General features: G+C 40.7%; 1 protein-coding gene across 8 annotated transcripts in view; it reads left to right on the top strand.

Moving 5' to 3' along the window:
• Positions 1 to 22141, top strand: part of tnr (tenascin R (restrictin, janusin)) — a 171186-nt gene that overhangs the window by 110722 nt on the left and 38323 nt on the right. For 7 of the 8 annotated variants that reach the window (XR_008301687.1, XM_053233699.1, XM_053233700.1 and 4 more), the window contains 6 exons: positions 492 to 967; positions 6020 to 6496; positions 15316 to 15579; positions 16748 to 16863; positions 18010 to 18160; positions 21167 to 21436. Coding sequence is in view for 7 of the 8 variants with exons in the window: in XM_053233699.1 (XP_053089674.1) it covers positions 492 to 967; positions 6020 to 6496; positions 15316 to 15579; positions 16748 to 16863; positions 18010 to 18160; positions 21167 to 21436 (1754 nt within the window). In the remaining variant the exon portion in view is untranslated. Of the gene's footprint in view, positions 1 to 491; positions 968 to 6019; positions 6497 to 15315; positions 15580 to 16747; positions 16864 to 18009; positions 18161 to 21166; positions 21437 to 22141 lie in introns of those variants that run through there. The other variant, XM_026936643.3, reaches the window with a different exon arrangement.

The raw sequence follows: 22141 nt of genomic DNA on the forward strand, positions 1-22141 counted from the left end.
ATTAGGCAGGTGGTTTTAATGTTATGGCTGATCAGAGTGTGTGTGTGTGTGTATATGTGTGTGTATGTGCACTTGTATTAGCTTGTACTCCAAAAATGGGGTGTAGGTGATCTCATTACAGTCATTGTTATACAGCATTTACTCCTAGGCTTAATACTTACTAGTAGGGTTTACTACTAGGGTTATTCTTTATAGCAATGCCATTGTCATACAGCAATTACTCCTAGGGTTACTTTCTAATCCTCACTAAGAGTTGCTTTATACAACAGCTATATAACACATTTTATTCACTTTTAACTAAGATATTTTTGGTCTTAAGTAGACTTCTAAGACTGTTTTTACTCAGAAGCTTTATACACATACTGGCCCTGATTACTGCCTAATGCCATATCCCTAGGGAATCACTGTGTGATGTTGGCCACTGACCCTTTCTGAATTAGTTTCCTATCACAGACTAAATTAGCATTATCATTTTTCTTTATTCCTTTTAGATCTGGAGCCATGATGTGTTGGTCCATAATGGCATTGTGTTCTCTGATGAGCTTGGCATTGCTGTTCCTCAGCATTAATGCTGTGCCAGCCCACAAGGACAAAATAGTATGGACAGCTAGGATCAAACGGCAAGCTACAGATGGTAGTGGCAACACCAGCAATCAGAGCCAGCCCATGATCTTCAACCATGTGTACAACATTAATATTCCACTAGAGTCCCTGTGCTCAGTGGATCTGGACTCAAAGGGATCCACAGGGAGTGATAAATCAGGTGAGGAGTATGAGGAACAATCAGTGGACTTGGACAGCCAGGTGACTTTCACCCACCACATCAACATCCCCAAGGCAGTGTGTTCATGCCCAGCTTCAACCATGCTGCAGCAGCTAGCCAGTCGCATAGAGATGCTGGAGAAAGAAGTATCACTGCTCAGAGCACAGTGTAGCGGTGCTTGCTGTGGAGATAACTTAGTCCTGGGTGAGTCCAAAATAAATGCATTGTTTATTTCTTTAATATATTTTATTTTATATTTGTTCTTTAGTAATTCTAGAAGAAATATTCATACTTTTTTCTAAGCTTGAAAAGGAATTTGGGGACAATTGTTAAATTTCAACTTATTAACAAAATAAGATACATAATGGAAGTATATGAACTGAAAAATGAACAAATAGTTATTTAATCATGGAAGAACAGCTCTAACATGACATTTTACTACATGAAACTTCACAAATCAGGCTTAATTTCAGTCAGTGTATTAATTATTATTTTAACTTAAAATTTCCATTTCTTAAAATGCACATCCCGAAAAATGTTTATGACTATGACTCACCTCCATGCTCCAGTGGATAATCTTATCTGCATACCACAGAGCCTTGCACTTCCTAAGCACTCCTGCTGTGATAATATTCATAAGATGTCTCCTATTCACAATATGATCATATCAAACATTTAACACATTTATTAAACTTTTCCTTTTCTCTATACAATTGTTTGCTGCTTTAATGATCAAAATCCCACTATCCAGGGCCACCCAGAAGAGAAGGGGTTCCCTTTTGAGTCTGGATTGTCTTATTATCTTGTAGTCTCAGGGAGTTTTTTTTTTTTTTTGCACATTAGCAGTGTACATCTATAGCTAGAGTTGTTCCCCTTCAGGAACTCAAGCTGCGTCAAAATGCTTTGGGAAAACCCCTGGTGAGACTACGTTCTGAAGCACGTGTGAAATCAGTCCAATGGGTGACGTGAGCAACCAGGAAGCATAAAGGTGCATCCGGCAAACACACATATTAGCTTTTTGCTCTTCAGCGAGCGCGTCTGTGCATGTGTGAAAAGCATGTCTAAACAGAGTGTGAAAACAAAGTCTGTGGCGAGCGGACGGCGTTTCAGATCGTTTGTTCCTTCCTGCCTGCACTATATCACGGGTGGGGATACACACGATTTGTGCGTCGTCTGTTTGAGAATGGAGCATTCCTGTCATAATTGTGAGCTTCTTCCACTCCATGTGCTCCGCTCCCTCTGCCGAGGCATAGCAGAGGCTGTTATCCTGGGGATTGCAGGTGGATTTAGCGGAGGGATCCGAGACGGGCTTGTGCGGTCACGTCGGTCATCCACTTCAGGACACCGAAGGACCCGCAGAAAGAGCAGGGGTCAGAGCGGTGCTCTCGGTCGGGGTCCTCGAAGCGGGCAGCGGTACGGCACGGGAAAGCTCATTCCCTCAAGTGAGGGCGGTAGAACGGTCAAGTTGGTCGTTCCCTGCCGGTCATCCGCTTCAGGCCACCGAAGTGGGTCCTCTAGCTGCACCAGAGGCCAGTCTCGAGAGGCTGGTTCCCTTACTAGACTTTCTGGTAGCGTGGAAACTTCTGCCAAATGTCTCACAATGGGTCCTGCAGACTGTAGAAGGAGGTTACAGAATTCAGTTTGGTTCTCGTTCACCTCGCTTCAACAGGGTTGTCCCCACACTAGTGGGCCCCAAGCAGGCTCTGGTATTGGAACAAGAAGTAGACACTCTCTTGAGGAAGGAGGCCATAGAACGTGTTCTTCCTCTCTCTCGAGAGTCTACAGCCGCTCTTCATCATTCCAAAGAAGGATGGGGGGTTATGTCCGATCCTGGACTTGCATCTACTGAACTGCGCTATCAAACGGTTTCGGTTCAAGATGCTCACTGTCTCACAGATCGTGTCTTAGATCAGGTCCAAAGACTGGTTTGTCACGATAGATCTCAAGAACGCATACTTCCACGTATCCATCCTTCCTCAACACGGGAAGTTCCTGAGGTTTGCTTTTGGGGAAGCATACCAGTATCAGGTTTTTCCGTTCGGCCTGTCACTCTCACCCTGCACTTTCACCAAGTGTGTGTATGCTGCCCTGGCTCCTTTGCCACTCCAGAGATGCCTGGAGATGCTGGCTGTGTTTCGAGCTCTGAAATACTTCCTTCCAGACCTAAGGGGACATCATGTGCTTGTCCGCACAGGTAACACATCGGTGGTCTCCGACATCAACCAACAGGGGGATCTGCGCTTGCGCCCCCTATACAGGCTGGCGCACCAGATCCTCCTGTACTCTCATGGAAAGGTCCACTCACTCAGAGCAGTCTACATCCCTGGGCACTTCAATCAGGGAGCAGACATCCTGTCGAGACAGGGGCTGAGGCCCGGGGAATGGAGGCTCCACCCCGAGATGGTGGAGCTCCTCTGGAGGGAGTTTGGCCAGGCGGAAGTGGATCTATTTGCGTCGCAGGAAACGACACACTATCCACTCTGGTTCTCCCTCATGCATCCAGCTCCACTGGGTCTGGATGCCATGGTGCAGACGTGGCCGAGGCTTCGTCTGTATGCTTTTCCCCTGATTGCTCTGCTCCCGGGAGTTCTGGAGAGAGTACGCTGGGACAGGGTCCGGCTTCTGCTAGTAGCCCCGTTCTGGCCAGCCCGAGTATGGTTCTCGGACCTTGTCTTCCTCCTCGACAGCTCTCCATTGCGGATTCCGATCAGGAGGGACCTCCTCTTTCAGGCGGGGGGCACCATCCTTCACCCCCGCCCGGAGATGTGGAGGCTGTGGGCTTGGCCCCTGAAGGGGCACAGCTCCTAGCATCTGGTCTCTCAACTGAGGTTGTTGAGACCATACTCCAGTCCAGAGCTCCCGCCACGAGGAAACTGTATGCTTTGAAGTGGAAACTTTTCACTTCTTGGTGCGGACAGCGAATGAAAGACCCAGTTAACTGCACAGTTGGTACAGTTCTGGAGTTTCTGCAGGAGCGCTTCTCCGCAGGGTTATCCCTCTCCACCCTGAAGGTTTATGTGGCGGCCATAGCTGCTTGCCACACCTTTCTAGGTGGCCAGTCAGTGGGAAGACCCGTTCGTTACATGCTTCTTCCGTGGCACCCAGAGGCTGAGGCCAGTACAGTGCACCAAGGTGCCCTCATGGGACCTGGCGGTGGTTCTGGAGGCTTTGGGCAATGCCCCCTATGAACCCATTGAAGATAGTTCTGATAAGCTCCTCACGCTTAAGACTATCTTCTTGTTGGCCATATCCTCTCTCAGGATGATAGGGGATCTTCATGCACTTGCAGTGTCGGGCCTGGAGTTTGCCCCAGGTATGGTTAAGGCGTTCCTTTACCCTAGACCCGGGTATGTCCCTAAAGTGCCCACTTCTTCGCCAGAACCCGTGGTACTGCAAGCCTTTTGTCCTCCTCCCTTCCAGGAAGCAGGCCAGGAAAGACTCAATCTGCTTTGTCCAGTGTGAGCACTGGACACTTATGTCCACAGGGCTGCCCAGTGGCGTAAGGCAGATAAGTTGTTTGTTTGCTTCGGTCCGCCTAAGAAAGGGGTTCCAGCAACCAAGCAAACCATGAGTAGGTGGGTGGTTGAGACCATCACACTGGCCTACGGGTCCTCTGGCCTCCAGTCCCCCATGGGGGTCAGAGCGCACTCGACTAGGGGTATGGCGGCCTCCAAGGTCTTGTCGGTAGGCGTGGCCTTTTGGGACTGGACCATGGTTCTCCGAAGAGAACGAGACGCTGCATCTCTCTGCCATACTCCTTGCATCCCTGCAGGCGCTTACTTCACCAGAAGCTAATATGTGCGTTTGCCGGATGCACCTTTATGCTTCCTGGTTGCTCACGTCACCCCGCTCATTACGTCTCGCTTCTCCATTGGACTGATTTCACACGTGCTTCAGAATGTGGTCTCGCCAGGGGCGTTCCCAAAGCGTTTTGACACAGCGTCTCGTTCCCTGTGGGGAACCATGGTTACATACGTAACCTAGAGACGTTTTTGACTATAGTTCAAAGAACTATACAAATAACTTAAAACTAAAAAAAATCAGAAGTTGAAAATGATGCTAAAATTATCTTTAAAAAAGCATTTTACAGTGAGGGACTATGGGTGATTATAAAGTGGGTGATTATAGAGTGGATGGTTATACCTGGGTGATAATGCAGAGAGTAAAAAACAGAAAAAAGAAAATGGTAAGTAAGTGAATGATTAGAGAAAAGGAAAACTGCTATTTAGAAAATGTGTGTAATATTTTGTAAATATAGGTTGTTGATCCAGGTTTGTCTTGGGCTAGTTTGAATTAATTGATGATTTGTAATTATGTGTTGTGAATGTTTACCAATGAATTACACATTTTGTAAAAGTCCAGCTTTAGGATAAACTTGTTAACAAGATGTTTAGGTCAGATTTGTAGTTACCAGCCTATCTATTAATGATTGTTTAACATTACAAACACTGAAACAAACATGTACTAATGTTTTTTTTTTCAGCTCACTTAGTAATGAAGAAATATAATGTAAAGGTATAGGAAAACATATCCTTGTCAGGGGCATGGTGAATCCAGAGCCTATCCCAGGAACACTGAGGGTGAGGCAGAAATACACTCTGGATAAGATGCTAGGCCATCACAGGGACCATGCACACACATTCACAAACTTATTTATACCTGTGGGGAATTTATAGTTGCCAGTCCACCTACAGGCATGTTTTTGGAAGGTGGGAGGAAATCAGTGAACCCAGAAGAAACCCATTCAGACACGATGAGAGCATGCAAAACTCCACACAGATAGTAACTTGAGCTCAGGTTCGAACCAGGGACCCAGGAGCTGTGAGGTGGCATCCATGCTGCCCTTAAAGAAAACATGTAAACTTTAATAATGAGTACACACATGAGCAACTACATTTACAAGTGTCATTCATAAACATGTATGAATTGTGAAAAAATATTATTAATCCCGCATTAATGAAAGTTATTATAAAGTGTTGTCTTTGTTCTAACATAAAATCATTTTCATTACAACTACATTTTTAAATAATATACTGTACAGTATGTGGAAAAATAATAGACAAAGAATATTTCAAATAAACGTCATGTCCTATTACCCTGGGGTATGAATGAGCTGACATGTTATGTCTCTGCAGTTGTACTGGAGGAATGAACGGCATTGTTCTAAGACATATTCCTTCAATTGGTGTTTTGATGATAGTGTCTAACATCGCACGAAAAACTCCCATATCATGTTTTTCTTTATTTTCTTCCTAGGCCAGCTGGATTTTGGCCCTCTCTGCAGTGGCCATGGCACCTTCAGCATGGATGTTTGTGGCTGTGTGTGTGATGAAGGCTGGATGGGGAAGAACTGCTCAGAACCACAATGTCTGGGGAACTGCTCTGGTCAGGGTGTGTGTGTCGAAGGCGAGTGTGTGTGTGACAGTGATTTCAGTGGAGAAAACTGCTCAGAGCCTAGGTGCCCTGGTGACTGCTCAGGCCAGGGTGTGTGTATTGCTGGAGAATGTGTGTGTGAGGAGGCCTACTCTGGAGATGATTGCTCCATGAACAGATGCCTGAATGACTGCTCTGAGCAGGGGCTCTGCATCAATGGAACTTGCCAGTGCAGACTGGGATTCCTAGGTGAAGATTGCTCACGTATCTCCTGCGCTAACAACTGCAGCCACAAGGGAGAATGTAAGGCTGGATTCTGTGTGTGCCAGGAGGGCTACATGGGAGAAGAGTGTGCTTCAGGTGGGTGCTGTTTACCAAGCTTCCTGCACTAAGAACAGTCAGAATATGATAGTTCCTAAGAGATGTGTGCAAAACCATTAGTGATTACCTATATTTGAAAAAACATATATGTTTAGATAAAAAATTATTTAACTTCATAATAATAACATGGTGTATTAAATCCATTGCTTAGTTATTTTTGAGAACATGACATCTCAAATTTAATTGCTATCTCAAAAAGCCAGGTAAAAAACTGCCCATCCAAATATCTTGCCTAATCCAGGCATGAATTCAGCATGAATGCAGAATGATCCTCAAAGACCGCAAAAAATATTAATAGATAACAAATTGTTAAATGTTTGTAATGATAGGAAATGATTAGGAAAATTTGTAGTCTGTACAGAAATTGATTTGTTTACTCAAGTGCAAATTGGCTGCTTTCAGTTCTATCAATATGTGCTTGTATATCTAGTAAAGAAGCACCCATAATTCTCAATGAAAGTCTTAAATGTAGCAAAATCAAAGACATTTTACAATAAAATCAAGAAACACAAAGGCATACTTATTTAGGCAATCACATTTAAATACTGTATATCTGAAACAGCTTACAACTAACTTTTTATACAACAGTTAGTTGTATAAAACTTGTCTGTGTTCACCACGTAAAATTCCAATTCCTAGTTCAAAATGGCTAATAGAGTAGTGTTAGCGACATTATCAGTGGACATGACAAAGAATACTTTTCAGGAGTATAATTTTTGACTTAAAATATGAAAGAAAGCTCATCAGATAAAGATGAAAAGGAAGAAGGGATGCCAATTTTACCGGAAGCACATTTAACGGAAATGTACAAATCAATGTGACCTAGCTAGCCAGATAGCCAACATGCTATAAAGTGAATGTAGCTTCTTTGGGATCTATTTCCACTAGCGGATTCAGCCCCACATTCGGCCATATTGTGTCCAAAATGTCACTTACTTGATATTAATTTCATGTTTATAGAACTGTTGTATAAAAGCAATATCGCATTCTCAATTTTGCGCTTATACTGAATATCAGTACACCTGTGATTACCTACGTCCAAATCATAGCCATGCCAATATTCAGTATAACCACACTCTTGCTCCTGCGATATTGCTTAAATAAAACACTATTTTGGAATACACCTTTTTCTGATCTCGTCCAAAACCATAACGAAGAATATCAAGTGCAGTCACAAACTTCTATAACATACCAGAAGTAGTGGTGTCCATAAACATGGGAACATAAACTTTTCCCTGCAAGATTAAGGCAGACTGGTTGGCGGGGAGGTATGTGCTGCCTACTTGGAAATTATGTGATGAGACGTGGTGATATTACTTCTGCGGGTTTAATCAAGGGTTTCAAATACATTTACGGTTCCAAATACATTTCAAGTATAAACAGTAAAATTTTAAGCAACAAGTTTAAACAATAAAATTTCCCTTATCACTACTTTTTGTATTCTATAGGTTAGTGACATGCTCATGCTCCCCACTGCTTTTTGAAGTGTAGTCTGTTCAAAATATTAAACATAACGGTTCATGACAGAAAATGATGAAAAGTTTAAAAAATATATATAAATATCAGTTTAGACATATTCATACTGTTTCTCAAGGCTGGTGTCTTTCTAAAGGCTGGTGTCTTTATTAAAATATCTTGCACTGAACACCTAGTGTTCATTCTGTGATTGATAGAAGTGTGGATTTAAACATTAGTTAAATTGATATGCTTTGATATATGGGCAGCTTGATACTGCCGAACAGTGAGTGAGAAGGCTTCAGAAATGCTTTCAGTGAGAACTGATTTATAATTGATCATGCAAGGTTTCGTTTTTTTTCCCCAGCACTTTACAAAAAAAATTTCTGAGACTTTCTGTTTCTGTTTTTCTGTCTCTTTTACTGTAAATTTTGGTGTGGGTCATGCGGCACTGCTCCTTAAGTGGTCCATATGCAAGGCATCATGCATTACGCCTTGACAGGCTCACAGATACATGCTCGCAGAAGTATAAATAAGCCGTTACAGATTGTCAATCAGGAGAGAAGTGCATCATTTTTAAGGTGAGGTCACATTTTTAAATAGAACTTTAGTTCATCTTTAGAAATTACTTCTAAAGTAAATCTTGTAGCGATAAGAATTCTCCAAAACCACTCCAAATCCATGTACATGTCTATCTCAAGTAAAAGAGCAGCTACACACCAAGCAAAAGCAATTACACCCCCTGCTGAAGCCTCTGCACACACACTGAAGCTATAAAATTGGTGATGTCTCTGAGTTTAACATCATTCATTTGTCAAAAGTCACATTCACTTCAGAAGGTTCTTCACATTAGTCAGGCCTGGGCAGTTTCTGAATAGTGCTTACTTGCTTTTACTGTTGTTCTGAGAAACAAAAAAGAGAGAAAAAATGGGCTGACAACAGCTGTCACCTCATGAGAAAGAAGAGCAAGATGAAAAGAGAAAATGGGCAAATCACACTACCAATTCAATACTATTTGATTCTCATTTTCTTGAAGACCTGGTTGAGGCAAAATTGCTCTATTCATTTCAACTGAGAGGAAAACAACAAGGGTGGTGGTACAACAGAGGCGGGATAATACAGAAAAGTCAGTTCAGTTGTACTGCTCTTCTCTGGCTCTACAGGCTTTAGGAGCAGCATGAAGTAACATTATGGATTCAGACAAGTGATAGCAAAATAAAGCAGTTCTGTAAAATGGGAGGTTAATTATGTGGAATGTTTAAAATGTTATCCAAGTTTTGGGAATTGTAATCTTTTTAACTTGCCCGTAGTAAAAAAAAAAGAGAGAACAAATATATTGCTAGATGTTTAAGTTCAAATGAAACATGATAAAATTAAATAAAATGCCAGTATGTGTGGCTATTTATATACTCAGTATGCAATGTTTTGTTGCAAAAAAAAGATTGCACTGTACACCAGAGATTTTCCTAGTGACAGTACTGTATAGTACTGTACAGATTTAATCTGTATTCCAGCCCAGTGTCTGCGATCATTCTCTGGCCCCAAACCATCATAAAACAAAATTTTCCAGTTACATTGAAATGATGTAAAATAAAACAAAAAATTAAATTATGTCACTGGATCCCGTGGTCGAGGTCGAGGGTCGATTCCTGGGCAGGGAACCAACCCAGCTACTGGGAGTGTACTCTCAGTGCTGGTCCCAAGCCAGGATAAAATGGAAGGGTTGCATCAGGAAGGGCAACCGGCGTAAAAACCTGTGCCAAATCAAACACGTGGACCAATGATCCCTAACGGGAGCAGCTGAAAGAACAACAACAACATTATTATACAAATTATTGATACAGTCTTACCATCAAATATTTATCTATATGTATGGAATATTTAAGCACTATCTAACAAAGAAAAACTTTTTTAAAATTTTTTTTTTAACATACAATAGCGTACACTGTGCATGGTGCACACTCTATTAAAGCGGTAAGGTGATTTTGCAAATGAGGACAAAGGGACAAATTTTGCAAAAATAATTGGCATATTCTATGTGTCAAAAACAAAAACATTATTTACAGGAATATAGACAGAGAGTTGCATTAAGTGGATGTTTCAGTATTCTTCAATGGTTCAAGGGTACAACAGGAGCTGGAGAAATTTCCCACCTGTGTGGTACATTTAAAAAAGTAACTAAATGACCTTCTTGTCAGTAGTATTTGCCTTTAATTGATCCCCAGGGACTGCATAATACTTCTAGACAAAGCTCAGTCTCAAGAGAAGCCCATTTTTACACACACACACACACACAATTTCAGCTTTATGATGCAGCAGTTGGTCAGTATTAAAAATGGAAGTGGATCCGCCACTGCAGCATATGGCCAACAGCCACACTGCTAATTAAAATTATCTTGAGCAAGACTACTCTGTGAGATCTGTCCAGCTGTGCAAGTCTCATGTCAGCACTAAAAATAACCCTTTCAGATTATTTACATTTACGTCACATGTTGGAGAACTTTTTTTTCAGAAGTTTGGGACAACATCCAAACATCCCAGTTCACCACAACACTCTATGCCTGTGAACCCTCCAGACCTGCCCCTGTACCTAAGAAAAAAATTCACTAAAGGCTTGACTAAACAAATGTGTTTTCAGCCTTGACTTAAACCCTAAGACTGTGTCTGAGCCTCGAACACTAAGTGGAAGGCTGTTCCATAATTGTGTAAGAGAAAGCTCTACCCCCAGCTGTAGCACACACTATTCGAGGTACCAAAAAATAGCCTGCACCTTTTGATCCGAGTAGGTGTGGCAGATCATAAAAGACCAAAAGTTCACTCAGGTACTGTGGCGCGAGACCATTTAGTGCTTTATAAGTCAATAGTAGTATTTTATAATCAATACAAAATTTGATTGGGAGCCAATGCAGTGTCTAATGTCTTTCACACATTCCTCAACTTTATTAAGCTCGTGTCTGTCATCTGGGTTTGCTGAAACATACAACTGTGTGTCATCAGCGTAACAGTGGAAGCTAATACCATGTTTAGTATTACCTTAGTACCTTAGTATGAGAAGAGAAGTCACCATTTACGTTTACAAACTGATAACGATCGGTCAAATAAGACCTGAGCCAGGAAAGGGCCGTTCCCTTAATGCCTACTACATTTTCCAGTCTATCGAGGAGAATAGCATGATCAATGGTATCAAAAGCTGCACTAAGGTCAAGCAGCACAAGCAAGGAGACACAACCCTGATCAGAGGCCAGTAGTAAGTCATTTACAACTTTTACAGTGCTGTCTCTGTGCTACGGTGAGGCCTAAATCCTGACTGATACATTTCATGAATGTTATTCCTATGTAAGTGTGAGCATAGCTGCTGTGCTACAACCTTTTCTAGGAACTTAGAGATAAAGGGGAGGTTTGATATTGGTCTTGTAAGGAAATTTAGCTCATTTAGGTTAAGCTGATGTACTCTCCACCAATATATATACGAGACTAGCAGATCAGCTCAGAAGGGGAAATTTGTAAACTTAATATTTTAATAGCTGATCAACTATTCGTCCAGCGATAAGTTGAAATGAGTGTATTTATTAATTGTGTATGGGATATTACCTCCGTGGCCACCGGCAATAACATCCTAAATATAGTGAAACACTATATAAAGAGCACAGTAACAAGATCGGCAGTTTAAGGCAATAAATTTGAAGCACAGAGACACAAGACACTGGCCTTTATAAAATCAGACGAGACTTTATTACTATTCTAAAACACAAAAACTAATCTAACACTAACACACACACACACACATAAACAGGGGTGAAAATGGCTTTGAAAAGAGAGTGAATGAAATTCCAAGTTACTAGCAGTTTCTCAGACCACGACCTGAACGAACCATCAACTTATGAGTTTGATTTAACATTCGCTTTGTTTAGAAGGGCTTTAAACTTGTATTAAATGCACCAGTTCAGCGAGAATCTGGAGGTACTATACTTGCGTTTGTGTTGCCAGGGATACCCTCGTTGCCATCGTTGTTTGGAAGGAGTTTCCGGCAATGTTGATTGGTCGGCGGTCTGGTTGGCCTTATGTAGCGTCTCGAAAGATCAATGAGGAAGATAAACAGAGTGAGGCACGAACCCGGCGGAGTCTCGTAGGCGGGTTGCAAAACTTTGATGAGTGGTTCACAGCGGTGCGAAGGCGAGAGTTGGAGGCTTTGCAGGAACCAGTCTGGATGCGGAGTCTCGGAGCAACCGTGATCTCCTCGTGATGAACTTCTAAAGCTCTTGGTTGATGAGACTTCCTTCAGATGTGGATGGAGACTCTTGCAGAGATGTAGTGGATGAGACTCCAAAGATGTGTTGGACTCTCTCAAAGATGGATTGGATGAGACTCTTGGAAGATGTGGACTCTTGCAGAGATGTGTTGGATGAGACTTAGAGTTTCCTTTGTGTCAGGGGGTTTTAACCCTTTTCAGAGTCTCATCCAATCAGCAGGATCTTGGGGCAGGGTGAAAACTGTACTCTCCTCCTCTGACACTAATTAACATTCTGGTCTCTGAGTTATGTGCTTTGCAAACTTTGCATAAGGTTAAGTTAGAACTTTGTTAAGGAATTTGGTAACATGCATGTAATACATCGTACTCAACTTTACATTATACCTACCCTTAGGAAATTCAATAGTGATCACACACATACCAAACATGACATACCTGCTGTTATTGATACACACACAAACACTATGGTCCCTGTTAAACGATCAAAAGCATCATAATGACCTGGTGGCTATAAGCATGACACACATACGGAATGACATTAAAAGAGGCAACAAGTTTCCAAACTATGGTGCATCATCTTAAAAGTCATTGTCCTTATAGGAGATGTGAAGTAGCCTTATGTAGTCTGTTAAAGCTGGGTTCTGTGGAATGTTTGAAGGGTGGTGAACTTTGTGGGAGAACTTGGGGTCCTGGGGTCCTGGGGTCCTTGGGTGAGCCCCCCCCCCTTCTGTAGTTATCAGTTTTAGCATCGTGTTGGGTGAGCCATCTGGTCTTGGCCAGCGACCTAGATCAATAAGTTTGACAGAGGTTCCTCTTGGCATTCCATGAGGGTTCGTCCTCTGGTCAGGGATGTCCTATCAGTTGCTGATTGTTCACAGGGCAGTTGAAATCCAGTAAACAAGTGGTAATTAACTTGGATCTGCAAAGTCTGGGAGCAGGATTCCTAGCTTTATGGCTTCTTTGCTTTCCTTGCCTGTTCACTTCAGATCCTACAGTCTATAGTTAGACAGCTGACAAGGGGTCAAGGTCAGGTTTTTTAATCAGTGGCTTGATAACTAATTTAAAAGATTTAGGTACATAGCCAATGCTAAGGGAAGAATTGATTATCTTTAAAAGAGATTTGATTGTTTCAGGAATTATCTGTTTGAGGAAACAAGTAGGTGAAGGATCTAGTATACAGGTTGATGATTTTGATGATGAAATTAGTGAAATTAGTTCAGTCTCTTCAAGGGGAGTAAAACATTGTAATTGTAGATCTGATATTATTATATTATCGTCTACAGGGTTAGTTATAAAACTGTCCGGTTTTAAATTAATAGTCTGAATTTCTTGCCTGATATTTTAAATTTTACCATTCTTGACTGGAAAAGGTTTGATGAGGCACCAGTGCCAAGTCAACACATTGATGGTTATGGAAGCTGTTTTCTGAATGGTCTTCACCCCATCTGCTGGACCTGGTGCATTGCCCAATTCTCAGGATCCTGACTTTTGTTCAGGGACTACAAGACACCAGAAAATCCCCATCTACACTAACGATGTATGTGGCAGTCAAGAACTCAGCACTGTAGATGGCATTTCATATGGGTCTCATTGTAGATGACCACATAAAACAGCATAGTTCTATCCTGTGTACATAATTCATTCAGAGGATGAAGTTCATAGTAATTTACATGCACAAATTTCATATTAATGAATATTAAAATTCATAGCTTCCAATACAATACTAGCACAAATAACAACACATTTAAAACAACATACACACAGTTTATTTATAATTTTACGATAAATAAGTTAATTGCCACAAATTCATTGGTTGTTATGGGTCACGTTGTATAATGAGAGGTCATGAGGTCACCTGGGAAGTTCCAAATCCATTAGATCTGCTCATGTTCCCCCGAAGCTCACATTTTTCATGCTATTACCAACTGAACCACTTGTAATTTCTCTTGTTGCTTTTGGCTGTAAAGAAGAGTTACATTAACGTCACACAGCTTGTTCACCCTCGCAGTCTTGGTACGCGGAGCGAGGTATGTTTGGTTTGTGTTGAATAAATCAGTGATTGAGAGTGCGTGTATATATATATATATATGTGTGTGTGTGTGTATATATATATATATATCTAGCAACAAGAAGCAGTATATGTGCAAGCTGAAATCATATTGATATCTCAACCATGATGTACTGTATTCTAGTTGAAATATCAAATTTACCTCTATTACAGCATGAGGTTATGGCTCTTATGCAAAACAAAAATACTTGAAAATGTGTTGCAAGCTTACATTAAAATGGCTTATTACAAGTAGTTGTATGGGGGGAACAGTACTGACAGTGAGCTCAAAAAATCCCAACTGGCAAGGAAAATAGTCTGCTACTATTTGATTTAACACATCATTATGTCTGTTTTATTTTAATAAGCAGCATTACTGTGTTCTAGGAGACTGCTGTTTTTGTTGTTGAAGGTTAGTCATCGTCACAGGCTTCACTATAGCTGCAAAGTATGCAGAAATTGAGAGTGCAAATGTTAGGGGCTGATCTGACAGACTGTACATGAATTTACTTGTGCTGAGTATTAATGCAGCATGTTTATCCATGTTGTTATAAGCTCACAGAGTAATTAATATCTAAGCATTAATAGGAAAGGAGTGCCCTCTGATTCTTATTTCTCATAGATTATGTTATTCTTACCAGCTCATTGAACGATGGCTATATGATGGTGGTATTTACTGGAAATACTGCATCATACTGTCTGTCACTACGGACTTTGTTGAAAATTTCATATTGGCACTGTCAGTTATATAGATAACTAACATTATTTTAGAAAAAATAACAAATACTAGAATGAATGTAACAAAACAAGATATAATTAATAACACTGCATCTACATTTCAAATAATGTTGGCTGGCTGATTTCCATTTGCATCAAAATAAAAACTCATGTACTAACTCCCAAGACCCTGGATGTCTGTCATGATGTTTGTCAAATTTTGTGTTTTAACTTTCAATACCTGCTTTTTAATGCTAGCCCTTTCATTCCATATGCATGAACACAGTTATATACCATTACTCACACTTCCCCATCCTTCTATCCTTGCAGTGGCACCACCTATGAATTTGCGAGTGCGTGGAGTGACGGAACGTACTATTGACATAGAGTGGGAGGGGTCATCAGTTGTAACAGACTACTTGATTACTTACGTTCCAACAAGCCCTGGTGGAGTACAGCTGGAATTGAGAGTTCAAGGGAGTGTGACCAACACCACCATCAGTAAGCTGGAGCCAGGTCTGGAGTACAACATCAATGTGTACACTGTCATTGAAGATGTCATCAGTGTGCCAGTCAGCGCCACGGCCTCAACCTGTGAGTTAATTTTTTGTTAAGATTTTGGCTCTATTCATCAAATGACATTCTAAAGAATGGTTAGAAAATTGTTCTCAGTCTGATATTTCTGAAACAATTTGACTTTGCAAAGCTGAGCTACTGTATATAATCTACAGATGAGCCATTGAGATATTGCTGTGCTGTATGCTTTGCTTGCAGTGTTTGGACAGTTTCCTTGTAAAATCTGTAGTTTGTTTATATTATTAACATATATCACTTTATGCAAAGCAAGTTACCAGTCAGTCATAATACCACCCAAGCATATAGGGTAGTGATATAAATGAGGCGAGAAAACTTTCCACCAGCTGATCAGAATTGAATGTAGAATAGTTGACATAGGGAGCCATAATTAGCACTTGGATTAGATCATAGTAATATGGGTAACTGCAAGTCTCAAGGGCATCAACTCTATCAACACTATCAAATGCAAGTTTGTCAAGGCTGGATGGAATATTATGCAATGTATTTTTGAACGTACACAGTCACACTCTTTGCTGCTTTTCCCTGCAAATGAACAACTGGACTCCTTTGTCAGTCGGATACTATTCGACTCATGTGTTCCCAGTTGGATACTGGGAAACAAGTTGGCATAATTCTCCAGGATCCTTTGCATGCACTTACTGCCTGTCAACCTCGTGCAACTAAACAAGAACTGCCACTGCCCAGAATTCTACTGCTTCACCCACATCGCAGCAAATTATCATATTGTTTGTCAAAAGTCAGCTGGGCTTTCTGCCTAGTAATAATAACCACTGCTGGATAAACCTCTGCTGCATGAACTATTACAGATCATTTACAGACAATCATGTGAATGGGAGCAAACTGAATTTGAAAGGGACTGGACCATGTAATTAGTTTCTGGCTGTTATTATCATTAGTTGGTTATGCTTTTTTATGTTGTTTTCTTATTCTAAAATTAATATTTTGTTTGTTTTGCATTTTCTGAGTCAAATATTTCTTTCATTCAAATATTTCTCATACCACCCCCCCCCCCCCCCCCCCCCCCCCTCAAACACACACATTATCTACTCTTCCTTCAGGAAAATAAACAAACACACAGTCATCAAGTGGAGAACTACATAAAAATGTTGATAAATTGACCATAGTGAAGACAAAAGCAAATAATGCATCAGTCTGTGCCTTCCAGATCTCTCAAATCCTGATGGTCTACTCTTCAAATCTATCATGGAAACATCAGTGGAGGTTCAGTGGCAACCCTTTGACTACTTGTTTGATGGTTGGGAAATAAGCTTCATTCCCATGGTAAGACTTTTTCTTCCTAAGTTCAATTGATTTTCCATTCAGCATCAGTTTCTGGTATAGTAAACATATATAAGTGCACATAAACAGTAAACATAAGCAAGTGGCACATCTCTTCAACATTTCACATTTAATTTCCAAAATGGCAGAAGGGAATCCTTTCTTCTTTTAATAGTATTTCTTCTTTTAATAGTTCCATGTTTAACCTCCAGGGACACTTGTACTGCCATGGTAGATTACTAATGCTAAAGTCTGTGTAAACAATGTCTCTGCTGAGTAACAACAGACAGATAAATTGTATTTGTCATAATGGGAAGACAACAAGAGAGGATTATAGTTTTATTTCATAGCATTGCTCTTTTATTATAGGACAAATAATAGATTGTCCTTAGCCAGCAAACGAGTAAGTAAATATATCCACGGTTGACTTTGTTGCTTCCTAATGGTGGTATAACCACATTTTAATGCTGAGCAAGTTAGGCCTTTAATACCGTTATATATGCCAGCCTCTTTAATTTCTCCTGCTTTTTTAACTCCCAGCTCCTGTCTATAGCCTGAATGTGGGATATGTGTGCCTTTTAAGATAAAACGTTTTACAGAACCTTCAGTTTTACATGAAACTCAGAAGAAGAAAAGACAGAGAAGGTATGTGCTGAATATAAAGGTCGCAGATGTGGAGAGTGTCAGTAGCAGTTTAATCTTATTGGGCAAGAAGAGCCAAGGGTCATAGAAAGGCACAAGGGAAATCACACTGAGACACTACATTGAGTGTTAACCAAATAGGATTAAATCTAAAAGCATAAAGTACTTTCTTGGCCTTGAACAATATCATAATGGATGGAGTTTTATGTGGCAAGAGATCAAAAAAAAGCGATCAAAAAAAGCAAAAGAGAATATATTGAGAACTCTCAGTCAAGTTTTACCACCAAACACAGAACCTTGCAGATATAATGTACACTTGATGTGGTCTAGCATTATAGTTTCCTCCTGAAAAAATTCAGCTTCTGTGTTGTTTACTGTTCATTTTTGCACATTTTACTGTCTCTTGATGTGTATCTATGAACATGGGGTTACAGAAGCTGGGGTGTGTGTGTGTGTGTGTGTATTTGTTTGTCTGTTTGTTTGGTTGTATGTTTGTTTTTGCCAAAGGACAATGAAGGAGGAATGACAACCCAGCTGCCCAGCACAATCACATCCTACCATCAGACTGGTCTAAGGCCTGGAGAGGAGTACACTGTGAATCTGGTGGCACTAAAAGACCAAGGCAGGAGCCAGCCTGTCACTGCCACTGTTACCACATGTGAGCTTGTCTAGCACTCGTGATGTCCATTAATGTGTTTACCTGACCATAACTGGTACTGTTCTCCTGCTGGAGTATTCTTATGTACCTAACATACTTCCTATCCATCATATGCGCTGGGGAGAAATTATACTGCTACATTCACTCATGCAGCCTAAAACCAGAGCATTGGTATTGGGCTGGACCTGTAAAATTCAGGGAAACATCACACTACCTTAGAAATGGAAAATGTCACCTTGATGACAGAGCAGGCCTGTCAGCAATTTAGGACTTAATTTAAATTCTTTCTTTCTGTCACATAGAGACAGGACAAATAGATTCAACTGAACTTCTCCAAAGCAATGCAAGCGGGATGTCTACTATTAAAAGACAATTAATTTTAGTCAATCAATATTAAAGAGGCAATAATTATTAATTTGATGTTATTAATGTTTTACCTGTTCACTGCAGCAACATAAGTACATGAATAAAATATGTATATGTCCATGCTTGGGTGCTGAATGCAACTGACAAAGAACTGACACAGAACTTACAGACCCTTTTACCAGCCCTCTTACATTAACAGCCTTCTGGCTTATATCTTTTAGATTTACAGAGTCTATTTAAAATGTGGTTATTAATGAACTTGAAATGTGAAGAAATAAACAAAAGCCATTAAGAAATGGTCTTCTCTGTCTAATTAGCATTTTTAATGTGGTCAAGGACTTACAGATGTGGACAAATTTGTTGGTACCCTTACAGCGCATTGAAACAATGCTTCAATCCTCCTGCAAAGTGATGAAAGTAAAAGCAATTGTTTCATGTATACCTGAAGCCTTTGGTATGTCATAGAGTAAAGCAAAGAAAGTGTGAAAAGAGATAAATTATTGCTTATTCTACAAAGATATTCTAAAATGGCCTGGACAGATTTGATGGTACCCCTAGAAAAGATTATAAATATTCAGATTATAGACATATTTCCAGCTAACTGTTTTCTTTAATTAGTATCACGCATGCCTTCAATCTTGTAATAAGTCATTCAGCCTATTTAAATGGAGAAAAGTTGTCACTCTGCTGTTTGGTATCATTGTGTGTACCACATTGAACATGGACCAGAGAAAGCAAAGGAGACTGTTGACTGAGGAGATCAGAAAGAAAATTATAGACAAGCATCTTAAAGGCATAGGCTATAAGACTGTCACCAAGCAGCTTGATGTTCCTGTGACTACAGTTACAAATATTATTAAGAAGTTTAAGGTCCATGGGACTGTAGCCAATCTCCCTGGATATGGCTGCAAGAGGAAAATCAGCCCCGGATTGAACAGAAGGATAGTGCAGAAGGTAGACAAAGAGCCAAAGGAAAACTTCCAAAGACACTGAATCCAATCAAAGACACTGAATCCAATCAAACATCCAATCATCTATGGATCAATCTGTGGAGCTGAAACATGCAGTCTGGAGAAGGCACACTTCAAACTTGAGACAGCTGGAGCAGTTTGCTCAGGAAGAGTGGGACAAATTACCTGTTGACAGGTCCAGAAGTCTCATTGAGAGCTACAGATACTCTAAAGGTTGTGCAACAAAATATTAGGTTAAGAGTCCCATCATTTTTGAGAGAATTGTTAATGCTCACAAAGGAGGAGCAGGATATACACGTTTATCAAAGTGTTTTCAAGTGTCAAGAACTGCCGTGAGAAGTATTATCAAGTTTGAAGAGACCCACACAGTGGAGAACAAGACTGGCAGAGGTAGGAAGCGAAAGATTTCAAAAACTTTGGAAAGAAAACTAGTGAGAGAGGTTTCTAAAGACCCAAGAACAACTGCCAAGACACTAGTGAATGATTTAGTCAAGTCTGGGATTGATGTCTCAACGAAGACAGTCACTAGAGCCCTGCACAGGAATGGACTGCGAGGTTGCCGACCAAGAAAAACTCCACTTCTAAAGAAGAGACACCTCCAAGCTAGACTGAAATTTGCCAAGAACAACCTGGACAAAAATGGTGACTACTGGAAACACGTCCTTTGGTCAGATGAGACAAAACTAGAGCTCTTTGGCCATAGAGATGTTGCCTATGTTTGGAGAAAGAAGGGAGAGGCACTCAACCCAAAGAACACCGTTCCCACAGTGAAACATGGCGGTGGGAGTAAAATGCTGTGGGGATGTTTCAGTGCGTTTGGAACTGGGAATCTCGTCAGGGTTGAAGGAAACATGAAAAAGGAAGACTACAAGAAGACAACCTCAGGCAATCTGCAACAAAACTTGGTTTGGGTCGACGTTTTGTCTTCCAGCATGATAATGACCCAAAGCATACCTCATTTCTGGTGAAGAATTACCTCCAAATGAGCAAAGTGAACGTCCTTGACTAGCCTGCACAAAGCCCAGACTTGAATCCAATAGAAAATCTGTGGGGCACACTGAAGACCAGAGTCCATGCCAGGAGACCAACAAATCTGGAGGAGCTTGAGAGATTTGCTAAGGAGGAATGGGCTGCAACTCCTCAGGAGACATGCCTGAAACTTGTTGAGAACTACAACAAACGACTAAAGGCTGTTATCAAGCAAAAGGGATACGCTATTGACTATTAACATCAGAGGGCTAATAATTTTGACCTGTAGACTTTTTTTATTCTTGGTTATAATTTTGTTTCTATTTGTTTTACAAACACTCCAAGTTTCCTAAATAAACTATTATGTTTAGAAATGCTGTGTTGAAAAAAATTTCACTCCATTATATAGCACTTGGGAATTATTTGAAAAATAATGAAATATTTCATAGGGGGCTAATAATTTTGTCTTCAACTGTATATCATGTCTCAGTAATGACCTGCCTCCTGCCTCTAAAGTAAGTCACTTTGGATAAAAGCATCTACTAAATGAGCATATGTAAAGGTTTTGTTAAGGTTTTGGTTGCATTTTTGTCACTAGCAGTTCATTTCCAGCTTTAGTTCTATTCGTTACCTACAATTCTGTCATTTTTTTGTGTGCACTAATGTTTTCATGTTGGCCATTCTGATTTCTGGTTCTCAGTAATTGATGGACCAACACAGCTTATGATCCGGGATGTCTCGGACACGGTGGCATTTGTAGAATGGACTCTGCCCAGGGCCAAAGTGGACGAAATCATCCTGCGTTATGGACTCGTGGGTTATGGTGGACCCAAGACCACATTTCATCTGGAGCCGACTCTGAGTCAGTACTCACTACAAGTCCTAAGGCCAGGCTCCAGATATGAAGTGTTGGTTAGCAGCTTTCACAAGGGCAGTGAAAGTAGAATTGTCTCTGCTGAGTTTATCACAGGTGAGCACACCTGGGACATACATCATAACAGAACATCAATGTGTTAACATTGATCATGAAAATTAGCTGAAAACAAAGTATTGTTCTGTGGCAATAAGTGAATTGCACCTCAATTCATAAAATAGCAGTAAGATGATTCATGATTTCCAGATGCTAGAAAATTTGCCTGCTTGCAGAAGTGAATGGTGGACACTGCAATAAAGAACAGTCAGGTTGGGATAGGTGGAGGCTGTAAAGGTCATGGGGGCTGCAAGGAAGGGCAAAGAGGCTGGATTGAAGATGGGAGAATTGGGGATAAAGAGGTAATATGTTGGTAAGATGGGTGGACAGAATGCGAGGCTGTGATGAAGTACATAGGGGTTGGGTTGAATGACAGACTGACAAGCTGAAATGAATGAGAGAGAAGCTTCAGTGGAGAACAGATATTGACATAGAAAGGTACACCTACAATGAAAGGTAGAGAGGCTCCAAAGAGCTGCAGATATAACGGGTAAAGAGGTCAAAGTTTGGTATGATGGACAGAAAAACAGGAGAGTTCAGCAGCAAGGCCGGGATGAAGAGCAGAGTGTAGACAAGAAATGGCTCAGTAGTACACATTGATATGATAGTCATGTTGATTATTTAATACTCAAAGACTGTAATCACCAAGATTTTTAAAAAACTCTGACACTACTGTTTGTCCGGAACCATCTTTCCTATAACTTC

The sequence above is a fragment of the Pangasianodon hypophthalmus genome, chromosome 4 (genome assembly GCF_027358585.1).
Source record: "Pangasianodon hypophthalmus isolate fPanHyp1 chromosome 4, fPanHyp1.pri, whole genome shotgun sequence".
NCBI classification, from domain to species: Eukaryota; Metazoa; Chordata; class Actinopteri; order Siluriformes; family Pangasiidae; genus Pangasianodon; species Pangasianodon hypophthalmus.